Here is a 21471-nt window from a genome sequence, read left to right as displayed (position 1 = left end):
TAGAGACAGGGTTTCACAATGTTGGCCAGGATGGTCTCGATCTCCTGACCTTGTGATCCTTGGCCTCCCAAAGTTCTGGGATTACAGGCATGAGCCACCATGCCTGGCCACCTGTTTTTATAAATAAAGTTTTATTAGAACACAGCCACACCCATTTGTTTACTTACTGTCTACAGCTGCTTTCACGCTTCAAGGGCAGAGTTGAGTAGTCACAACACTGACCATGTGGCCTGCAATGCCAAAGACATTCACTCTCTGGCCCTTTACAGAATATGCATCCCTTTCCACTAGAGGAAGTGGTATTTGTCTCACTACACACTTGGCTCATTTTTAGAGGGGGCTAACAGAGCTAGAGTCAGAGGGGACATCTGGTTTTTTAAAGGCATTTGTGTAGTTCAGACAGGTTAAAGACAAGAAAAGATAAAAAAGCCAAACACCAGGCAGTATCTCCAGGCAAGAACTTTAATGAATTGACCTGTTACCAACAACATAAAAAACCAGTATAATATATACAAAATTATTTTGTCAGGAGAAAATTTATCATGATTTATTATGTTGGCAACAGAAGACATCCTGCCGACCTCCAAGTGGCTGGCATAGTTCATCCACCCCGTGACAGGCCCACTGGGACTGTAGTGAACATGCCTGTACCTTAGCACAAAGTCCCCTTTCCCTGAGAAATGTACACAAGGAGAGATGAAGGGCGTGTACTCAAAAGGAAGAGGGAGAGGCTGGGGACCTTGTGTCCTGAGCTCAGAACTTCAGGGGGATGACCGGCCAGTACTTGGGCTGCTTTCGGTCACAGTGCTTGTCAAAGCTCAGCTGCACCGCAGCCTCCATGGCCTGGATCTTGGCGGCGCTGTCCCCATACAAACGCTTCATCTCGGCCTGGCGCCGCTCACCTGGCCTCTCAGTTGGGGCCTCTACCGACCGGGGGACGTTGCAGTACAGGTCGTGGTCAGCGTTCACATAGCTCTCCAGGCGCTCCGCATCCAGCTGCTGCTGCCTCCCTGGGAACAAACATGCACGTGAACATGAACATAAACACACGTGCATGCACTGTAGAAGGAGCCTGCTGAGTGCTGCTGCTGCTGCTGCTGGCCATGCCATCTGCAGCCCCCTAATCTCCCTCAGCTTTCCCTTTCCAACTGCGAAAGCAGGCCCAGTTGTTCCAGCTGAGATGCTTACCAGATTCTGAGGCAAGACCTGCAGATTACTATCATCTACTTAGTTCTGAAGCTCATTGTTCACCTACCAAGGGGTTATTATACACTGAGAGAAATGGCAAAGAGTTGAGTGCCTGTAGTTCCACTTATTTGGGAGGCTGAGGTGGGAAGGTGGCTTGAGCCTGGGAGGCAGCGATTGCAGTGAGCCAAGATCGCACCACTGTACTCCAGCCTGGGCGACAAAGCCAGACCCTGTCTCAAAAAAAAAAAAAGAAAAGAAAAGAAAAGAAAAGAAAAAAAGAAACGGTGAAGAGCCACAAGGAAACTCGTCACTCCAAACTACCAAACCTCTGCAACGAGCCCTGAAAACACAGGAGAGAAATGAAACCACTCGGGATTCTCTTTTTTCATCTGCACGGGCCGCCCACCACCTGCCCAGCTCAGAATGGCTGACGGAGCTTGCTTGGTTTCAAGCACTGCTCCAGGCCAGCATGAAATGAAAAGCTTCCTGGAAAGTCTAGTGTTGCAAGCAGTGCTTAACACCACGAATGAGGTGGTGTGGGGGAAAAAAACACTCCTTTGGAAGAGGTATTGATTTTAGGTAACCTGGAAAAGAAAAAGTGCTAGCAACCACAGTATGCAATGATGATCAATGATTGATGATCCTTCCACAGATTCAAAATGCAAATCATACCAAGCAAGGAAAGGTTAAATGAGTCAACACTTGCTGAAGATAAAGGGCAAAGGAAGGGCAATTCTACAAATGGAATTAAGGCCTCTGACTTCTAATCTTCCTGCTATATCAAAAAATCTGCCATAGTGGGTTGGTTTTCTCACTATGGGATTTGATTTTTCACTTCACAGGTTGGCCTACGTTAAACTGCAAGTAGTATCGTTACATACTTCTTTTTTGTTTTTTTGAGATGGAGTCCCGCTGTGTTGCCCAGGCTGGAGTGCAGTGGTGCGATCTCGGTTCACAGTAACCTCTGCCTCCCAGGTTCAAACGATTCTTCTGCCTCAGCCTCCTGAGTAGTTAGGACTATAGGCGCGCACTACCATATGCAGCTAATTTTTGTATTTTTAGTAGACATACGGTTTCGCCATATTAGACAGAATGGTCTCAAACTCCTGACTTCATGATCTGCCCGCCTCGGCCTCCCAAAGTGCTAGGATTATAGGTGTGAGCCACTGTGCCCAGCCTGCATACTTTTAATCCTACTAATTTAAATGGATTCTTGTAAAGCTAGAAATATTTATTCAATTTACTCTACCCTCTGTCTTTTACTATGGCAAATCCCAATATCATAATTTTTATTCTTATGTAAACCTCAACATAAAAATATCAGTGAGACAATGCTGCATAAGGTGAAATTTAGCCAATTTCCATAGCTCCTGTAAGCGACTCAGTCAAGAGAGAAATTGATAGCAGAAAACACATATCTATGGCTACTATGGCTACCAAGAGAAACGACACGAGATAAGAAGTGAAGATGCTTGTAGGGAAATAAAACAGGGAAATAAATCATTCTTCCATTGTTGGTCCTCCCTGCACTAATACCTGGAACAGAACACGGTAGTGAGCTAATCAAGCATGAATGGAAAGATATTTATAAGGCCATGCATAGTTGCTTGCATAAATCCTGCACTTTATAAGCATCACCATGGCATTGGAGGGAAGTTTTATAAGCTTGGAAACATTATTAAAAATGTATGTGCCCGTTGCTGTCTTGGAACATCCGCAGTTTATTTTTACCTAAGGACGTAGTATATGAATAAGCCCAATGACTATCAAACACAATAAAAGCTGCATAACTGTTACCCCACCCATGGAAAAAATATATGATTGACTCACTGGACAATGCAGAACAAAACCAAAATATCAGCCTAATATGCAAATGAATGGAGGCCAGCAAGCATTTGTTTCTAATTTTTGGTCTTTCTGCCAAGTTTGAAACATCAGCATATAAGTTGTTCAGTTCTCACAGGTGTTTAAATTCTATGCCCCCTAAACTGAGTTGTGCTGGAGTGGCGTGGGAGTGGATGAACCAAACACCAGAGAAAGCACTCAACAACTGCCACGACAGCTTCTTATTTCCACAAGAACTGTGTGTTCCTGGCACTCAGGTCAGGGTGAAAGCCCCACTGGGGACTAGCTTCTCCCCGGGGGCATCTCTGTGTTTCTCCTGCCTCTGTCCGGGGATGATTGAACCTGACTTTGAAGGAAAGCTTAGCTTCGTGCTTTTAGAAGGAAGAGTGAGGGTGACCTAGGACACTGGGTTTTGATATGGGCAGTACAGACTGGTGAGATATATTCAGTCTCTAAGTACATATGGGCCTTTCCCACTTGCCTCTTCCTACGAACCTTGAGCAGGCAGTGGGTGGGCTGACGGCACTGCCCAGGCTTTCCAGTAAAGGTAGAATTTGGCTGAAGAATCTCTCATTCAACAGGTACTTTTCTGAAGGCTTGATATTTCCACATTAGCACAACACAGTCCCTCTGCCATCCATGAGCAGCCTTGTACCCGTTACCAGTCCTCTGGCTCTTTTTTTTTAATCTGGAGATGACCCCACATGTGTGGATGCTGAGTGCCTTGGAGCCTCTGCATCCAGAGGGCAGAGCTCACAGTGAGAGTTCCCAACCATTGTCACATTACTCTCAAATTTGTTCCTAGACTATATAGTCAGCTTCACTGACAGATCTGGTGACACAACAGATGTTCGACTTCCTGCCTAAATCTGAGTGTTTGAGTATAGAAGTTTGAACAAACACTGGGATCTTAGCTATCCTAAGTGTTCTCTGCCGGTAGGATGTTGTGAGTTTAGTCTTTGTACTTTTGCGTCTCTTTTCCTTAAAATTTAAAATGTTGATAACAATTACATCTAGAGAGATGTGTTCTCTTATTGTTGACATCTGTGAATGAAACACAATGTTAACACAAAGCAACCCCAGTTGAGTTAATGATGCTGGTGCAATTTTCCAAGTTTGTACTCAGTGTCTGCCCATGGGTTGCCATCACATGACTTTAGTTCTTAATAAAGTTCAGGCGGTGTAAGAATAAGAGGATAAAAGACACAGCCCTCTGCTTTTGATTCTTGATTTGTTTTCATTCCCATTCAGGCTTCCTCATGAATTTTTTTTTTTTTTTGAGAAAGGATCTTGCTCTGTCACCCAGGCTGGAGTGCAGTGGTGCAATCTTGGCTCACTGCAACCTTTGCCTCCTGGGCTCAAGCGATCGTCCCACTTCGGCTTCCTGAGTAGCTGGGACTACAGGTACGTGCCACCATGCCCAGATAGTTTTTGTATTTTGTTTTAGAGACAGGGTTTTGCCATATTGCCTAGGCTGGTCTTGAAATCCTGGACTCAGGCGATCCACCCGGCTTGGCCTCCCAAAGTGCTGGAATTACAGGCATGAGTCACCGTGCCTGGCTCCTCATGAAAATTTAAGACCCAACCCTTGTTCCCTCCTTGCTTCTCAAAAGATTTGGAGGTCTAATGGTTTCCTGCATAGTGAACAGTGGCCATAAAACACTGAACTAAAGGGCAAGAAGCCTGTCACCTGTGACCTACCCTGTGGGGGGTCATTTATGGTGGAAGGGCACTGTCACCTTTACTCATGGCTGTACCCCTAGCCCTGGGAGGACACAATGCCTGACACAAAGCAGGTGCTCAGGAAATGACTGTCGAATGAATGCTCAAAGGCCATGCATGACCTTTTGTAAACAGCTCTTTTCCTTCCAGATGCTGTTAAAGAACAATGATGACAACCTGGGGACTGAGAAACAGATGCTCAAATCTCACAAGATGCTGGGCAGAACTCCCTTCCCAGTGGGTTCCTCAGAGCCTCCCAGGCAGAAGAGCTTGAGGGGAAGGGAAGAGGGGAGGGGCACCAATGAATTGGGGTTGGACCCTGTTCCCTTACACTCGAGTTGTTTTGCTTCTACTTACTCACACAAGTTTTAAAAAAGTTCAAGGCTAGACTAAAAGTTGAAAACCAGTCAGTTTAAAACCAAATACCTGCAGACAGGCTGTGCACTGATGGTCACAGCCAGCATGTGAAAGTACTTTAGTGCGTACTGACTTAGGGGACCAAGTAAACCTCAGAATGGAGTATCATCAGAGTTTAAAGGCATCCACTCATCTGTCGTCTATTTATTGCTTCCTTCCTTCCAATGAAAAAAAGGATTCTCAATCACTGGCAGTTTTTCCTGCTGTCAAAACAAGGTGAAGCCTCAGCCAGCCAGATGGAAAATCATCTGACCAAAGCAGAGCAGCACTGACATCACACTTCAGATACCACTGAACAGTTGCCTTGTCATCGAGGGTTTGGTCATTTTTATTGGAAACAGCTGTAGGACTCAATGTTAGCATGAAGTTTTATAGGGCATTTCTGCAAGATAATTTGTTTTAATATGAATCAGAAATATCTTTTTTGATTCTATTCCAGCTTCAAAATAGGATTGTAGTGGGTTGAATAGTGTCACCCCAAATCCATGTCCACCTGGAACCACAGAATGTGACCTTATTTGGAAATAGGGCTTTGTAGATATAATTAAAGGATCAAGACAAGATCATACTGGATTAGGGTAGACCCTAACTTCAATGACAAAGTCCTTGTATAAGAGAAAAGGACACAGAGACACGGGGAAAGGTCACGTGAAGATGGAGGCAGAGAATCTTACACAGCAGAAAAACATTCATCCCAGATTATTCCACACATAGAGCCCAAAGGCAGAACATGTTAGAGGACAAGGCACAGAGGCAGCAAGTGTCAAAGAATGTTCTTTTCCCTTATTTTCCTAGGACTAGTACGTCTTTCTGATTATATTTTCTGCTATGTTGCCAAAATTAATGATTGTAACACAACCGAGAGAAAGCACAAACTTGATGTATGCCATGAATGTCTCATTTCTGGCTTGACAACCACCCAGAACACAGGTACATGCCAGCAGAACTGGAGCCATTTCAGAGTGGTCTTCTCTGTTCATCGCACATCCCTCACCCAATGACAAATGTAATCCTGAAGTTAATGGACAATCACTATTTTTACTTTTACAGCAGAAGTGCATTTTCATTCTCCTTCCCACTTTTCTACAGCCACTAACACATATCATCTCACGGATTGGTTCTGTGCACCTGTGAACATCTGCACCAAATGAAATACACACACATCAGGACTGTGGTCAATCAATCACTGAGATTTCATCCTTCAACCTCACTGACTAAAGCAAAACAGCTCACTAAATACTGGGCCATAAACTTTGCCGAGTTCTCTAGGTTTTACTGACTGAAGGCTCACTACGAAAACTACAGTCTCAGCTTTCCCACTCAGATGGACACAGCGTAATAGAGCAGATGTCTCCCCTCAAATGTATGAAAACCACATCTGGGCCCTTTGGTAAGAACTGCACTTTCAGTGTCTAAGCCAGGAGTGGACTTAGCCCCTTTCTCTCATTCCAAATTGGCCCTATCCCTCAAAGCCTAGTGTGTACCTGACTTCTTGATAGGTGCCCGGGGTGCTCCTCCTTTGACTGCCTGGGTCACTGGCTCTACCCCTCATGTGCATATGTGACCATGACCCACACCATGGACAGTCTTCTTCTGTGTGTCATTTTACATTTGATTTTGTCTCCTCTTCCCAATGAGGTTTAAGGTTTTAGAATATGTCCCTGTTTTGACCCAACACCCCCAAAACATAGGTGATAAATATCTGATTGGCTCAAACCTGAGAAAACAGTGGCGGTGTTTGTTTTGGAGGGCCTTACTCTCTTTTGAGGATGACTTCCACTCATTTTCCCTCTAAGTATTAGCAATATAACCTTGCAGTCTCAACTGATGGTCACTTACGACTACAAAACGGTATTTTTCTTAACCTAATAATAAACATTTTTTTCCCAAGAAATAATTGAAAACACAGCTGACCTTTAAAACTTCATAACTGTATACTTTCTCATAAGTTATGTTCCACTGAAGCTTTAAGTAACGGAAATACCTTGTTAGGGAATGATGACAGACATAATCAAAAGCATGCATGTTCCCACTGTACAAAAGGAGCTCTTATCCTAGGCAAGCTTTTGGTGTTTTTTATCCTTGAAATATGTTAAAGTAGAGACTATCTGGAACCTGAGTAGCAATCACAAACAAGAACATACTGTCCAATCTGAAGGCCTTTATCCTAAGAAAATATTAAACAAGACTCAGATGATGATGAATTGCATAAGTTATATGTTCCTGTGGAAGTGAATGATACTGAAAAGTTAAATCTTTCAAATTTACTGACATTTCCCCATGCTAGTAATATTTTCTAAAGTCCTGTGTTCTTCAAAGCATTCACGTTCAAAGCTGAAAATGTCTTTATTGAACAAGTAGCTTCTAGTGGTTCTGAGAGCAAAACGAAACAAAAAACTTGAACCAATTATTCATACTACCCAGGTCCCTTATCTCTTTATTAAAGCCTTTTCCAACTGTGTATGTAACTAACCCTCCCTGAAAATTTCCAGCGAAGGTAATGAATTGGAAAACGCCATGGGCACTCAGATTACTTACCTATGAATTCCACCATTCATTACCACTTGAAGGAACACTTGTTCATCCTGTACCCACCAAAAGTGCTGCTGAAAAAGTAATGCTACTGATCTGTTGCTCATTATTTTCTTACTGGTGCAAGATTGGGCCCTGGCAGCTTCTTCTAATAAAGACCAAGTCTTTAGATTCCAGTCTGACACCACAGTCTGTTGTCACCCTCACCAGACAATTCTCACATCTCCCTGGGACCAGCTAAAGCACTCAGGGAAGGCACAGGACACGGAAGCATGACAGAGATGCTAGGACGAGTAGTTCTGAATCATGCTATAACTACACATTTTAAACGTACAAAGATTCAAAAGCTTGTTCAGTGCCATTATTAGTTAATATTGAAATGGGTTCATTTTCCCAGTCCATGTACTTTACTGTACTAAATTTTGTCAAGCAAGAATATCCTTGAAACAGACCTAAAAACTGTGTTAATGACTAAATTTGATAGACAACAAAATGTTCATTTTTTCATGTATTTAATATTCTAAGTCAGCTGAAAAGTTTGAAAGGTGCCACCTAGAGCAGAAATATGACCTTTCTGAAGTCACAGAACATCTTATCGAAAATATGTAGAATCTTGGCTGGGTACAGTAGCTCATGCCTGTAATCTCAGCACTTTGGGAGGCCAAGACAGGTGGATAACCTGAGGTCAGGAGTTCAAGACCACCCTGACCAACATGATAAAACCCCATCTCTACTAATAATACAAAAATTAGCCAGGTGTGGTGGCGGGCACCTGTAATCCCAGCTACTGAGGAGGCTGAGGCAGGAGAATCGCTTGAACCTGGGAGGTGGAGGTTGCAGTGAGCTGAGATGGCGCCACTGCACTCTAGCCTGGGTGACAGAGTGAGACTCTGTCTCCAAGAAAAAAAATACACACACACACACACACACACACACACACACACACACACACAGTCTCTCAATCAAGCACTAATCAAGGCAAACGGTATCAGAGCAAAACCAATTTATGGTTAAGAATCCATGTTAAAGGATGGATTACTAGCAACTAACAGTAACTGACTTGGTACCAAGCACCATTCTATAATCTTTCTTGTATTATCTCATGGATTCTTCATAATTAATACCCATTAATTTGGATCCCATTTCACAGGCAAGGCTACTGAGACACAGAATGGTGAAGGCAAGGGGCTCACAGGAGAATGAGAACCTCTAGCCAGCGAGGGTAGAATGAGGCTGGACCCCTGTGATTCAAGCAGTTTCGCCACAGCTGCCTCCGTACACTGTTGTCAGCAATAATATGAACACTGGAAAATGAGGTTCAAGATGGAGGTTGCAAGAGTTTTCATAAAATTCCCTTTTCTGATGATTTTCTATCTAGATCATGGTAAAACAAACATGTAACACAGTTTCTTCAGACAGATGACAAGAATTGTGAGTTTACTTTATATCCCAGTTACAGATTGCATTTGGGAACAAAGAAAATTCTCCCAGGGTGATTGTACTCCTTTCCTAGGGCTGCCATAACAAAGTACCATATACTTGGTGGTTTAAAACAACAGAAATGTATTGTCTAATGGCTCTGGAGGTCAGAAGCCTGTAATCCAGGTGTCGGCAGGGCCATAAACGCTCTAAAGGTGCTAAGGAAGGATCTGTTCCAGGCCTCTCTCAGCTTCTGGACATCCCTTGGCTTGTGGCGACATAGTGCTAATCTTCACATGGTATTTTCCCTACAAGTGTGTCTGTCTCTGTGGCCAGATTTTGCCCTTTTTATAAGGACCTGATTCATATAGGAGTAGGACCCCCCTGCCCAATGATCTCATATAACTTCAATTAACTCTGGAAAGACCCTATCTTCAAGTAAGGTCACATTCTGAGGAACTGGGGCTTAGGACTCCACTATATCTTTCTGGAGGAGATACAATTCAACCCAGATGATAAAAGTGCAATTTGGAGCCTTAAAGTAAACTAGACAGATTTGGAAATAATATAAAATATAAGAGATGAAGCTTATCAAGTTTATAATGCATCCAATGCCTAGCTCATTCTGTAAAATGTCCCACAGAATCACTGCAAGTGTAACACTCCATGGACAGGATTTGCCAACTTCTGATTTAAGGCTTCTAATTCACACTGAAACACTTTATTTATTCATTCAAAATAATATTAAGTGTCAAGTATGATGTAGCAGGTAATTTTCATGACTTTGTTTACCTACCTAGAGTTCTACCTAGCAATGGCGAGAGGGAGGAACAGGGATGGTTGTTAACCATATGTGTAACTGAACTGTTCACATTTTTTTTCCTTTGATGCAAGGACACATTTCATTGTTTTATCTTTATTTTATTCATATCCACTTTTTGTAGGATAACTCAAGTTTATTTTAAATCAGCAGATAATTGAAAGTGGCCTTTTAGATGACTGGGATTTGCTTCCATCCTTAATTACAATTTCTATCATAAAAGTATCAACTTCTAGCAGGTAAAACATGTTACTCTACTTTCTGGTAAGGACAATAATAATAAACCTTTATCTCTATCCCATTTTCTTTGTCAAAAGCTGTAACAAACAGCATTCCAACCAAATGTGGACATGCTCCAATGCCTGCTCTCCCTCACTTTGGATTAGACTAACAGTTGTTTCATATCTATATTTTTAAAAAGGGTAAAATGTATTTCTGGAGATCAAGGAAAAGTATTCTACATGTAATAGAAAGTACTGTCTTAAAAATACTTGTTTGGATATACTTCTTTCTTTTTCTTTTCTTTCTTTTTTTTCTTTGAGACAGGGTCTCATTCTGTTGCCCAGGCTGGAGTGCAGTGCTGTGATCATGGCTCACTGCAGCCTCAAACTCCTGGGCTCAAGCCATCCTCCTGAGTTGCTGGGACTGCAGGCATGTGCCACCATACCTGGCTGGATATACTTTCTAATATGCATTAAAGAAGTACACAGTTTAATCAAAAGAAAGGAAGTCAAAAAAACCTGAACAAGTAGTTTAGTGAAGAATCACAGGCAAAGATATTAAAGGATGTGATATTTTATAAAAGCCCAATGCTCAGTTCTTGGCATCCAGTGGGGATCAATAAAAGCTAATTCATCATTGGGAAAATGCTGACAACATAAGATAGGAATGAAACTCCCATTCCCAGGTTTCTATGCTTCTGTGTTACTGGAAAATTGTAGGTAAAATGTCATACAATTAGACCTCACTTAAAACAAAATTGAGAATGAATACTGGTTACAATAGGGAGAGAAGCATTTATATCTCAGATAGAGGTACTTAAAATAGAAATGGTCTGGTGAATTTTAATAGAAGAGCACAAAAGTAGTTCTAGTTCTTTCTAGTAAGGTGGTAAGAAATTTAAAAAAGAAAAGTCCTGTTTTTGACTGAAGATATAAGACCTTTATAATTCTCTAACTCCATGGACAGAGCCTCAATGTAGAACCAACAGGAAAGGTCTAAGTACTAGGCATTTCGTTATTCTGTTTAGGTTCAAGCTATTTAAGATTCGGGACTCTAGCACCAAGGACGTCTCCAAGATGTGTCCCAGAGAAAATGGCAAAAGTATTTTAGGAAACTAGCAGTCTCAGGGATAAATCCTGGTGTAGAGAAAGCAGCAGAGGAAGTAGAGTCAGGCAGATTTGGTTTGGATCCTAACAGCAAATTACTAGTTGTGTACCATGGAACAAGTCAGTTAACCTTTTTAAGGTTCACTTTCCTCATATATAAAATGAGTTTAATACTCTGAGGGACTGTTGTGTAGATTAGGGTGTGCACACACACAAGCATGCACACATACATGCTCCACTTGGTAGAGTGTCTAATGGTCAATCAATAGTAGAACTACTATTAGGATAAGCTTTGTTCTGGAACACAAAAAAAGTCTTATACTGAAACAACTCAAGAAACTAACATAAGTGAGGTACAGCATCCCCATAGCTTGTCTAGGCTTAGGACTGGATTTGCAATATCACCTGTAGCCAATGAAGAATTATAAAATAACTTTATATATGAGGGAAGAAAAAAATGTAAAAGGCAGGGCAAGGAAAGGAAGCATGAAAAAACAGAGGCCTGAACTTACGTCGTTCTTCTCTGTGCCTCTCGGTCTCTGCAAAGTACTGGCGGAGCTCTTCGGTGATTTCCATATTGCTCAGGTCACATTCTATCTCTGCATCTGACTCGGTCTCCAGCTCTTCCTCTTTGGACAAAGCTTGGTCTTCTCTTGTGGATACCTGGATCCTACTGCTGTCTTGTGGATTCTGCCCAGACCCTCTGAAATGTGAAGAACTGCAGGGGGAGTCCTGCCAGGCCACATGGTCGTTATAGAAAGACTGAGGATATGCAGCTTGGATACCGTAAGAGCTTTGGGGAAGAAGTACAGGAGGGAAGTACCATGTAACACTGAAATAGGATTCCACGGCCTTCCTGTAGGCATTCTGGTGGCTGTGCATCCAAGCCATTGCTTGATGATAATGTTGCCAGTATCTTGCATACACTGGATGAGAATACCAAGGCCTGGTAGCTGTCAACGTTGATGCCTACAAAATGAAAGGAGGTGGAGGGTGGACACCAAAGTGTTTATCCTCAAGAGAAATCTTCAAATATTTAATCTGCTACCCAACAAGTATTTACTTAGTATTTGCTGAATACCTACTCTACATGAGGAGGCTACTAAGCCCAAAATTGTGTGAGACAGGTCCAGGCCCACAATGGACACCAAGTATATGCACACTTGCTAAGTCCATGTACATGAGGAATGCACAAGCCAATTAGTTTAACAGTATGGAGCATTATAATGTGGGGATGGAGACGAGTGATTGTTTCTAGATGACATGCAGGGAGAGAGAAGACTGGATGTTTATCATCTTGGCCCTCTCTACCCACTGTAATTAAATGACTAGTGCTGAGTGGGCAATGGCCTGCTAAGACACAGTAGACTGACAAGCATGATAGACTTTAGTTCTTCCCTTTCTGCCCCCTAAACTAACTTGCTGGCCTGGGCCACCCCTAAATGCCTGGGACAAGAGATGTCTAGGAAGGCATCCAATAGTGCTTTTACTTTTGTATTTCTTACGTCTTCTTCATCGTGGAATGAGAATACCAATACTTTAAAGACTAAAGTTTATCTTTTTTACTTACGAGTTAAAAAAGAAAAGTCTTACCTTCATCGCTGCCATCTCTGATTGTGAAAATCCAAATGGGTGCCAAAACTAGGAAAGAAGAATCACAGTGCAAATCTCTAATCAGTACAGCTGTGTGATATTTGTGGCTATTTTGTGGTTTGTAAGACAGCTCCTGAGGAGCTGGCTCTTCCCAGTACCATGCCTGATTTCCTACAACCTATCTATAAGACCTTGGTTCCTGGGCTATGACTTTGTGGTCTGAAAAGGAGGGATCTCCTTAAGTAAGATTAAGTGGGTCAAAAGATCCTGCAAGGTTCAATTACTTATTTCCCTACAGGAAGTAAAGTCTATGAAAATGACCATATAAATATTTAGTTGTTACTGTATATATACATATGTGTGTGTGTATATATACATATATATACACATATAATATACAACACATGAACTAAAAATTTATAGTTATTACTTTATTTACTAATCCTTAACTCATGCTAATGCTCACTTAAATTAACCCTGGGTCTTCCTGAGGCTTGAGTGGAACACATCTTTCCAAATGACCAGAAACCTCTGTTGGGTCTTGCCTTAGGTCTGGGACATGGAGAATAAGACATCTCTCCAGACTCAGTTATGCCCTGGGCTTTCAGTCCCCCAAAAGGGCCTTGTTTTCATTTTGATTGCAATATGCATTTCTCAGCCAGCATGTGACATCATATTCTCCTTGCCTAACTACCCTGTGTATTCACAGACTCCATGGAATCTCTACCAAGGCACCATATAGATTGCCTTTGGCAAACAGTATTGCTCTGCTGAAATTTACTCCTTTTCTCACTACCCACCTGTTGTGATTTGCTGATTCAATGCATGAAATACCCAAAAGTAAAGTCTAATCTGCAGCTGTACCTTTTTCAATGTATTTAAAATAGACTTTTACTTTTTTTTTCTATTCAGGGGTTCAGAGCTACACTGGAATGTACTTTTAAAAAGTTAAACAAAAATATCCAAAAATGCATGAGAATTTAAGCTTCTGGGAGACAAAACCACTAACACAATGCAATGCTGAGCAAACAACTACTTAGGTTTTGAAACTTTGGAAATCAGATACTGAAGGAGTCCTATTTTTCCTTTTCACTTAACTATAGGGTAGAATTAAAAAATTCTCCAACCCTTAAGAAACAAACTTTACTTGTTTTATAATCTCTATCAGATGTTTTGCTATGGTTATATTAAGAACTGAGATGCTAAATCAACCATTTCTATATTTTAAGATTTAGCTAAAAGAGAATCATTCACATTCTTTTAAAAGATAATAAACTTTCAAATAGGGTACTTCTAAGAGGGCTGATATGACCTTCTGTAAATTTATCTTAAACATAGCCCATAGTTCTTGCTCCTTGTCTTCAATACTATGCATACATGCAACAAATATAAATTGAAAAAGTTAACAAATGCAGTGTAAATTCAGTTCATGTTACTTTTAATCTACAATTTTAATGTTTTAAAGGTTTAAAACCTGAGCAAGTAACTGAAAACCTAGCTCACTGCTATGTGCTTCATAGGCCACTGAAGAAATATAAAAGTTAATACTTAGGTGGCTTACCACTCAGAGAAGTAAAACATAATTGAAATTATGTAGAATCAGTATGTACTTGAGAGCAAAACTGGAAGGTACAGCCTTTAAGTGGCTAATTCACTAGAACCAGGTTTTATATTTCTATGACTAAAATCTGAATAGTTTTCTGAGAGCCTGCAGAACATAATGTCATTAAAGTGAACTGCATGTATATCTTAATCAAATTTGTTTTACAGATTAACAAGCAGCAAAGAAATTAAATTAGAAAAGTCTAGGAGACATGTGCACGTGTTCTGGAAATTAAGTGTTTTGAATCCTGACTTCTTTCTACGCACCATAAGGCATTTAGAACCAGGTCAATGTAAATATCAATTATTCCAAATTGGTAAGTCTGATAGCCTCAAATATGGAATAAACACCATTGATATAGAACACTACTGTACACAAAATCTTGTTTTTGGTTATAATTGGGAAAATTAAGTGTGGCAATAAAGGTCGTAGCACTAATATTCTGAAAATCCACCAGATGGCTAAGAGAGCCTCCGTTTTGCAAAGCTGGACGTTTAGGCCTGTGAGATAAAGTAGACTACCATTTAAGGAGTTCAAGGGTAATTGATGATGTTCTCCAGGCTGCTCAAACGTCAACGGCTGTGATTAAGGGGGAGGGGCCAGGAGCAGTGGCTCATGACTATAATCCCAGCACTTTGGGAGGCCGAGGTGGGTGGATCACCCAAGGTTAGGAGTTCAAGACCAGCCTGGCCAACATGGTGAAACCCCATCTCTAGTAAAAATACAAAAATTAACTGGGTGTGGTGGTGCACATCTGTAATTCCAGCTACTCGGGAGGCTAAGGCACAAGAATTGCTTGAACCTGGGAAGTAGAGGTTGCAGTGAGCTGAGATCGTGCCACTACACTCCAGCCTGAGTGACAGAGTGAGACTCAGGCTTAAAAAAAAAAAAAAAAAGAAGATGAGGGAGGGAACACTAATTTGAGGAGAGGTGACTTTGACCCAACAAATCATCTGGTAGAAGGGCTGCCATGTTAGAAGGCCTCAGAGATAACCCAGGTATGTCCTGAGCGCTTATGCAAGAAAGAAGCTAGGAGAATGAGCTGAGATGACTGAAGAAAGCCAGTTTCAGCTTCCAAACCAGAGGCAGTTCAGAATAAGCCCAGAGTGCCCACTATCTACATTAATTAAATATATTAAATCATCAGCTAAGATGCTAGACTCTCAAGACCCAGGCCATTATGAAAGGATGAATTTATGTTAATGATGGAGTGCAAGCAACTCTGTAGGCAATTTTGCTTTGTTTTGATTATGCTTTCCTCACAGTTTTCACCACTGGGATATTTATAATCAAACTTGCTGCCAACTTCGAGCAAGTTTAAAGTCCTGGGGCTGTATGTAGACTGTGCTCATCTCACTCTTGGCTTTATTATTTTCTCTCCCTAAATCCCAAAACCTACTTGTAATATCCTTTTTCATTTTAAGTATTTTTAAGAGTCCTAAAATCCTATATTCGAATTAACCAATTTGAATAATTGACTTGAAGAATTACACATTAGTCTCTCAAAAGTCAAATAAGGCATAGAAAAACACGTCTAAAGCAGTAGCAACTTGCATAGAGCTTTATAATTACTTTTAGCTAGGTCTTTACAGTATTATTATTTCATGCCAGCAATTTTTTTCAGTAAAGGACGAGATAAGTATTTTAGGTTTATGGGCCACATACAGTCTTTGTCACATAGTCTTCATATTCTTTGATAAAAAAAAAAACACCAAACAACCTTTAAAAATGTAAAAACAATTCTTAGCTCCCTGGAAGTACAAAAAACAGGCTGTGGGCATTTTTTTGCTCACCCCCGTTTTATGTTAACACAGTTTGAAGTCATATATGCTCTCTGAATATACAGAACATCCTAATTCTTCCTTACTTTCCACTTGGGAATCAGTAGAGGAACTTCACACAAGTTTCATAATCATTAGGCTTGGAGAAAGACTAGCGGAGGCAAGAAAACTGACTATGAATGATTCTCACATGTTTCATAAATGATTAGGCTTGGAGAAAGACTAGTGAAGACAAGAAAACTGACTATGACCAATAGCAATCTTGTTGACTGGTTCCTAATATGTGGGACAAAAAAATACTTTCCATGACTAAATAAGGAAATTGGACCATTTCTTAAAGATCCATATAAACATTTAAAGATTTAACTAAAAACAACAATAAAAATTCTGCAAAACAGTATCAATCAGCAGGGCTTAGAAAGGAAACAGGACAGAGTTCTGAATCTCTATTCCCTGGAAGGAATATATATTCTTTCCTGCTAAGCAATCAATTAGTTAATATCAGTTAGCTCCCAAGGGAAGAAAAGGTCCTTTTCTAAAGATGGGTACGATTAACTTTAAGCTGGTTATTTTCTCCATACATGGAGAACTTAAGGAGCTAATAAGAATGCCTGGGTTTCTGAAAAGCCAGCATTTAAATAATTATAGACATTATAGCAACACCTTCAGAGACTACTACCTCTCCAAGAAAAGAGAGCTGATGGCTGCTGCAGATGTAGATACCCTTTGGTCTTTAATGGTCTTTAATTTGATCTTCCATTCCTCACCTCCCTGGGAATGTCTCCCACTCTTTTATGGCACAAGCCTTCACGGACTGAACAGTAACTTTTCTCCTAATGGGCTGGTGGGGCTGAAAGAAAAGAGATTGGCAATGTCAGGGAAGGCCGGGATCCGCAGCTCTACAAACCCGGCAGCCCTCTCCAGTGAGCACAATAGCATAATGGCCACCACCCAGCTGAGCCCAGGCGAGTACAGAGACCATTCATTGTCTGTCCTCAACCGCCAAAGGAAGGAAAAAAACAGGGTTGAGGTCATTCACTAAACACTAACGAGGCCTACAGGCAAGAAAGAAACTGAATCTTGAACGATATATTTTTCCATACAGACTCTCTAAAAAAATGGATTTACACTTCAGTACATCTGTTTACCCTGAAAGATATATTTTTAATGCATAAATATACATAAAGAACAAAAGATTAAGAACTTTGTAGTTTTCAATGGATAAAATGTGACTATTTCCATCAAGTTCCAAAAAATTCCACAAATCAGTGGCTTTGTTGACAGGGAGTGCCATCAAATATATTCTTCTAATTGCCTATTTATGTTCTTATAAATACAGAATATAGGACACATCGTAGCAACCAAAAAAGTAAAATAAAAACACAAATTCCCCTAAAAACTAGAATGCATACTTGAACTAGATTTTCCTATCTTCTGTTTCTATTAGAATTCTAAAAATACATGAAAATTCACTTGCTTTGATCTTTGCACAGAAACACATTAAAAATCAATTAAATAAGTTACTCTGGCTAAAGCCCTGAAAGTCAAACCTTTCCTACAAAGCTCCAGTGATTTGGTTCTCTGAGCTAACCAGGTAATATGGAGGCTCTAGTTAGGCCTTCAGTACACTGTTCCAAGGAAATCTGCTGGACACTGAAGCAAAATAAGCAAAGGTATGGTGAGAAATCTGAGTGAGATACACTGAGTCATATGTGGTTCTAAGGAATCTCTCTGTATATGCGATAACAACCCTACCACAGAAGATGTCTTCCAATAATACACAGAACAGTAAGAACTTCCTCACTAAGACAAAGAATATAATAGGGTTTTGTTGAGGACTGGGTTTCTTGCCCCACCTACTTGGGCAGCCCTGCCCCTATCCCTGGCTGGTTACTGAGGCTGGCAAGCTCATTTGGCTTGATGCCCTCATGCGCTCCCTCCTGTGTGTTTGCATGGTCCCTGCTTAGTGATTTGGACATCAAAGATGGCTCAAGTTCAAATGGCCTTCTTCCACCTGCAGGCATCCAAGCTCCATCTTGGACAGGACACAGGCCTATTCAAGTGTACATGCCACTGTGTTCAGAAAGCTTGCACCTCCCTGTCTATAATAGCTACAGTTAAAACTGATGGGCAAGGGAGCCAAAAAACTGAGTTTTATTTTCTTTTCATTCCTTCAATCCCTAACCCCAATTTACCCTCTTCTGGATGTTGTAGTAAGTACTGTCACAAAGAAGGCATAGCATGAGGAAGGAGTAAGACTGAAAGGATGTAGTTAACAATTTTTTTTTCATACAAATGACATTACACCCACAGAAGGGCATTGTTTAATTTGTCAGCAAGTGTGATGAATTTGTGAATGGATTTATTTGCAAGTTCTCTGAATCCCCATGTGACTAATATCAGAATCAAAAGTGAAGTATGAGGCCAGGAACAAAGTTACCCTCTGACTCAGGAACACAAAAGGCAATGGGATGACTGAGAATGACATAATGATAACACAGTTCAAAAGAAGAAACAGATAAGTTTGTTTCACAGCAAGCATGTCCTTCATAAGCAAAACCTAGTGTAACCATAAGGGAATAAAAGTTGAATAGGCAGGTATTACAAATTAAGAGCATATCAGAGAAAACCATGGCTGTTTAAAGTAGTTAAGATCGCTAGTACATTTCAGGCGTCTTATTTCAAGTTTACTTTTTTCGATAAACATATTCATGGTAATTCCATGTTAGTCTCTCTTTTCTGAATTTATACACACTCACTATGCCTAAATCACTTGGGCACTTACTCAACTACCTGTAGCCATGGATTCTCCTTTTAAGTTTCCTATTTTCCTTCCAGCATAAAAATAATAGTTAATATTTCATGCTGTTAGATGCTGCTGAAATTGTTGTTGAGCTTGTCTGTTGTTTCCTAATAACATTCTCTCCTCCTACATCTACTCCCCAAATGAGGACCTAGTAACTCAAACAACTGACTATAAAGCACCAAATCTTTTCAGGAAGCAAGTATTTAAATATATTATGTTTTCAAGGATCTTTTCAATTCATCTGATCTTTGATCAACTACATTCTTTTTCACTTGTCCAGCTGTTCCATGGCCAAATTTCATCTTGTAGAGAAGTAGTTCAAAAAAAGTTCTGTACCTAGTTTGCAAACTCTCCAATGTACACTAGCCTTAATTGTTCAAAACTTTCCCCCATCATTCTCATCATACCCTATCCTTTAAAAAAATCCAAAATGATTCATCGCCATCTGTAAAACAGTTTCAGAATGAACATTTCTCTCTGGAACTTTAGTTGGTATACTTCCCCAGCACAGCAATGTACACACAGAGGGGATTTATATACCTGTGAACCTGCTTTCAGTTATGTTTATTCAGTTACTAACCAAGAGTCTTTAAAAATATATGGTTTCTGTTCACACTGAAATCCCAAAGAGACTGTTATTCTGATAAATTATGCTAGCAAAAATAGTATTTTTAAAGGGTAGCTCTCATCCCACAATTCATGGGACCTGTGAGCATAAATAATCCCAGAAGCATTGTGTTATTAATCTTTAGTCTAGATTTTTCAAGTAATGTTCTGATTTGAGATGAAAAACAGCTGAATACATAGCCTAGCCTGTGAAATGAGTTTAAAAACATCATTCCTGAAAAAAATAAAATTGTTCAGAACCAACTGATCTGTACTAAGGGAACATCAAGATTTCAGAGCTAAAATGCACTTAGTTGGCCACTGGTTCAACTACAGCTCATTACTGATAAGTGGGCAGAGTCACAAAGCCCATAAACCATAGGGGCCGGATGTCTCAAGATAACTCCCACCAAAAACTCTAACCTCCTGCAGAGGTTAAAGTACAAGAGAAAAGAAAGAAACCTCCAAATTTTGAGTAGATAGGTCAATATCCTAGATATCCTCCAAGTATGTGGCTGTCTTGGGTGATCTTCTATGCAGATAATGGGCTGGATGGGCAAAATCCGAATTCACCTACAGATCTTAACACAGTGGTTCTCGGCACACCAGAATCACCTGCGCAGCTTTAAAAACTACCGATGCTAAGCCCCTACTATTAGATATTCGGATTTAATTGGTCTGGGATGAGGGCCTGGGCATCAGTGATTCGGAAGCACTGCAGAGCTGAGAGCCTCCGGGACTGGTCCCCTCTCACAATTAACCTGCAATGATTTAGGAATCTCAAGGGCTTCTGGCCCCACCTTTAGTCACGGGATTAAGATAATTATGATAGCAACGTGACGTCCAAGACCTCGGCTCTCTGCACAACAGAAGAAGCCAGGCCCCGGGGCCTCTAGACGCCTCCCTCACTCCCCAAAGGAAACCCAGCCATCCCCGAAGTCACCTCGTGGGCGCGCAGCTTGCAGATCCTGGGCGGTGGCCGAGCAGGGGCCAAATTTTTCTTGGAGACAGAAGGGGAGTGGGGGACGGGAGGGGGGCGGCTGTTGCCGGGGCGACTGGAAGCGAGCTTCCGGTGCGGAACACGTGGCGCGGCGCGCCGGAAGTCCTCGCTGCGTCGCGGACGTCACGTTCGCACCACGGGCGGTGCCGTGCTGGAGGCCGGAAGCTGCCTGCTAATTGGCTACCCGGAGTGGAGCGCCGGGGGGGCAGGCGTGGGATGGTGGGGGTGGCGGGGCCGGCGGAGAAGTTGCTGCACCGCAGGGCACTGCGACCGCGGCGGCCACCCGCGCAGGGAGTCGGAAGTTGCTGTCTGCCCCTGCGGGTGTGTTGGGATGAGAAGATGAGAGTCGCTTCTGCACGGCCCGGATCTCCAGCCTTTAACTGTTTGTCCTTTCCTCAGCTTTCTTCGTTTTCCTTCCCTTGTCTTTACTTAGCCTTCTCTTTCTTCCTTTTTATTTTCTTTCTTCACTAAAACAGTGACAGTTTATTTTGTCCCCGGGGACAATGCCCAGTCTTTGAAAATAGATTCACCCAGATCTCAGTTTGAATGCGATTACAGTGCTAGGTTTTTAACCTCCCCAAGCCTCGTGTTTCTCATCTATAAGGTATGCATAGCCTAATGCACAGTGCCTGAGGCATTACAGCAGACAAAACATTGGTACTTATTAAATATGTTTGTAATTGTAACCATCACAGCAATACCTGCCCTGTTAGCATCACAAGTCATTAAAAATAACCAAGTATAAACAATTAGAAGTCTTACGTGACATATTTCTGAGACAATTAGGCAAAATGTGACAAGAGCCCTAAAA

The 21471-nt window shown here is 41.3% G+C and overlaps 1 protein-coding gene across 3 annotated transcripts; it reads right to left on the bottom strand.

The window, feature by feature from the left end:
* Positions 1-448: 448 nt before the first annotated feature.
* Positions 449-20713, bottom strand: GEMIN8 (gem nuclear organelle associated protein 8). Of its 3 annotated transcripts, none has more exons than XM_012434926.2 (4): positions 20604-20713; positions 12865-12912; positions 11784-12240; positions 449-1010 (listed from the first exon to the last, which is right to left on the bottom strand). In XM_012434926.2, exons 2-4 carry the CDS (start codon positions 12877-12879, stop codon positions 754-756), a joined length of 729 nt encoding a protein of 242 aa, XP_012290349.2. In that variant the 5' UTR covers positions 12880-12912; positions 20604-20713; the 3' UTR covers positions 449-753. The 3 variants fall into 3 exon arrangements, with proteins under 3 accessions (XP_012290349.2, XP_012290368.2, XP_012290357.2); XM_012434945.3 differs by lacking the exon at positions 20604-20713 and adding an exon at positions 16925-17176; XM_012434934.3 differs by lacking the exon at positions 20604-20713 and adding an exon at positions 16928-17176.
* Positions 20714-21471: the final 758 nt, after the last annotated feature.

This window comes from Aotus nancymaae, unplaced genomic scaffold, assembly GCF_030222135.1.
Source record: "Aotus nancymaae isolate 86718 unplaced genomic scaffold, 86718_ANA_hifiasm-v0.15.2.pri h1tg000058l, whole genome shotgun sequence".
Taxonomy (NCBI): domain Eukaryota; kingdom Metazoa; phylum Chordata; class Mammalia; order Primates; family Aotidae; genus Aotus; species Aotus nancymaae.
Note: the sequence above shows the minus strand (reverse complement) of the source record. Positions and strands in the feature narration are given on the sequence as shown.

Excerpts from the sequence above, each read along its gene's own strand:
- GEMIN8 (XM_012434926.2), bottom strand. Across the intron at positions 1,011-11,783 it reads GAGGCACAGAGAAGAACGAC|GGAGGCAGCAGCAGCTGGAT; the intron begins GTAAGTTCAGGC and ends GTTTGTTCCCAG.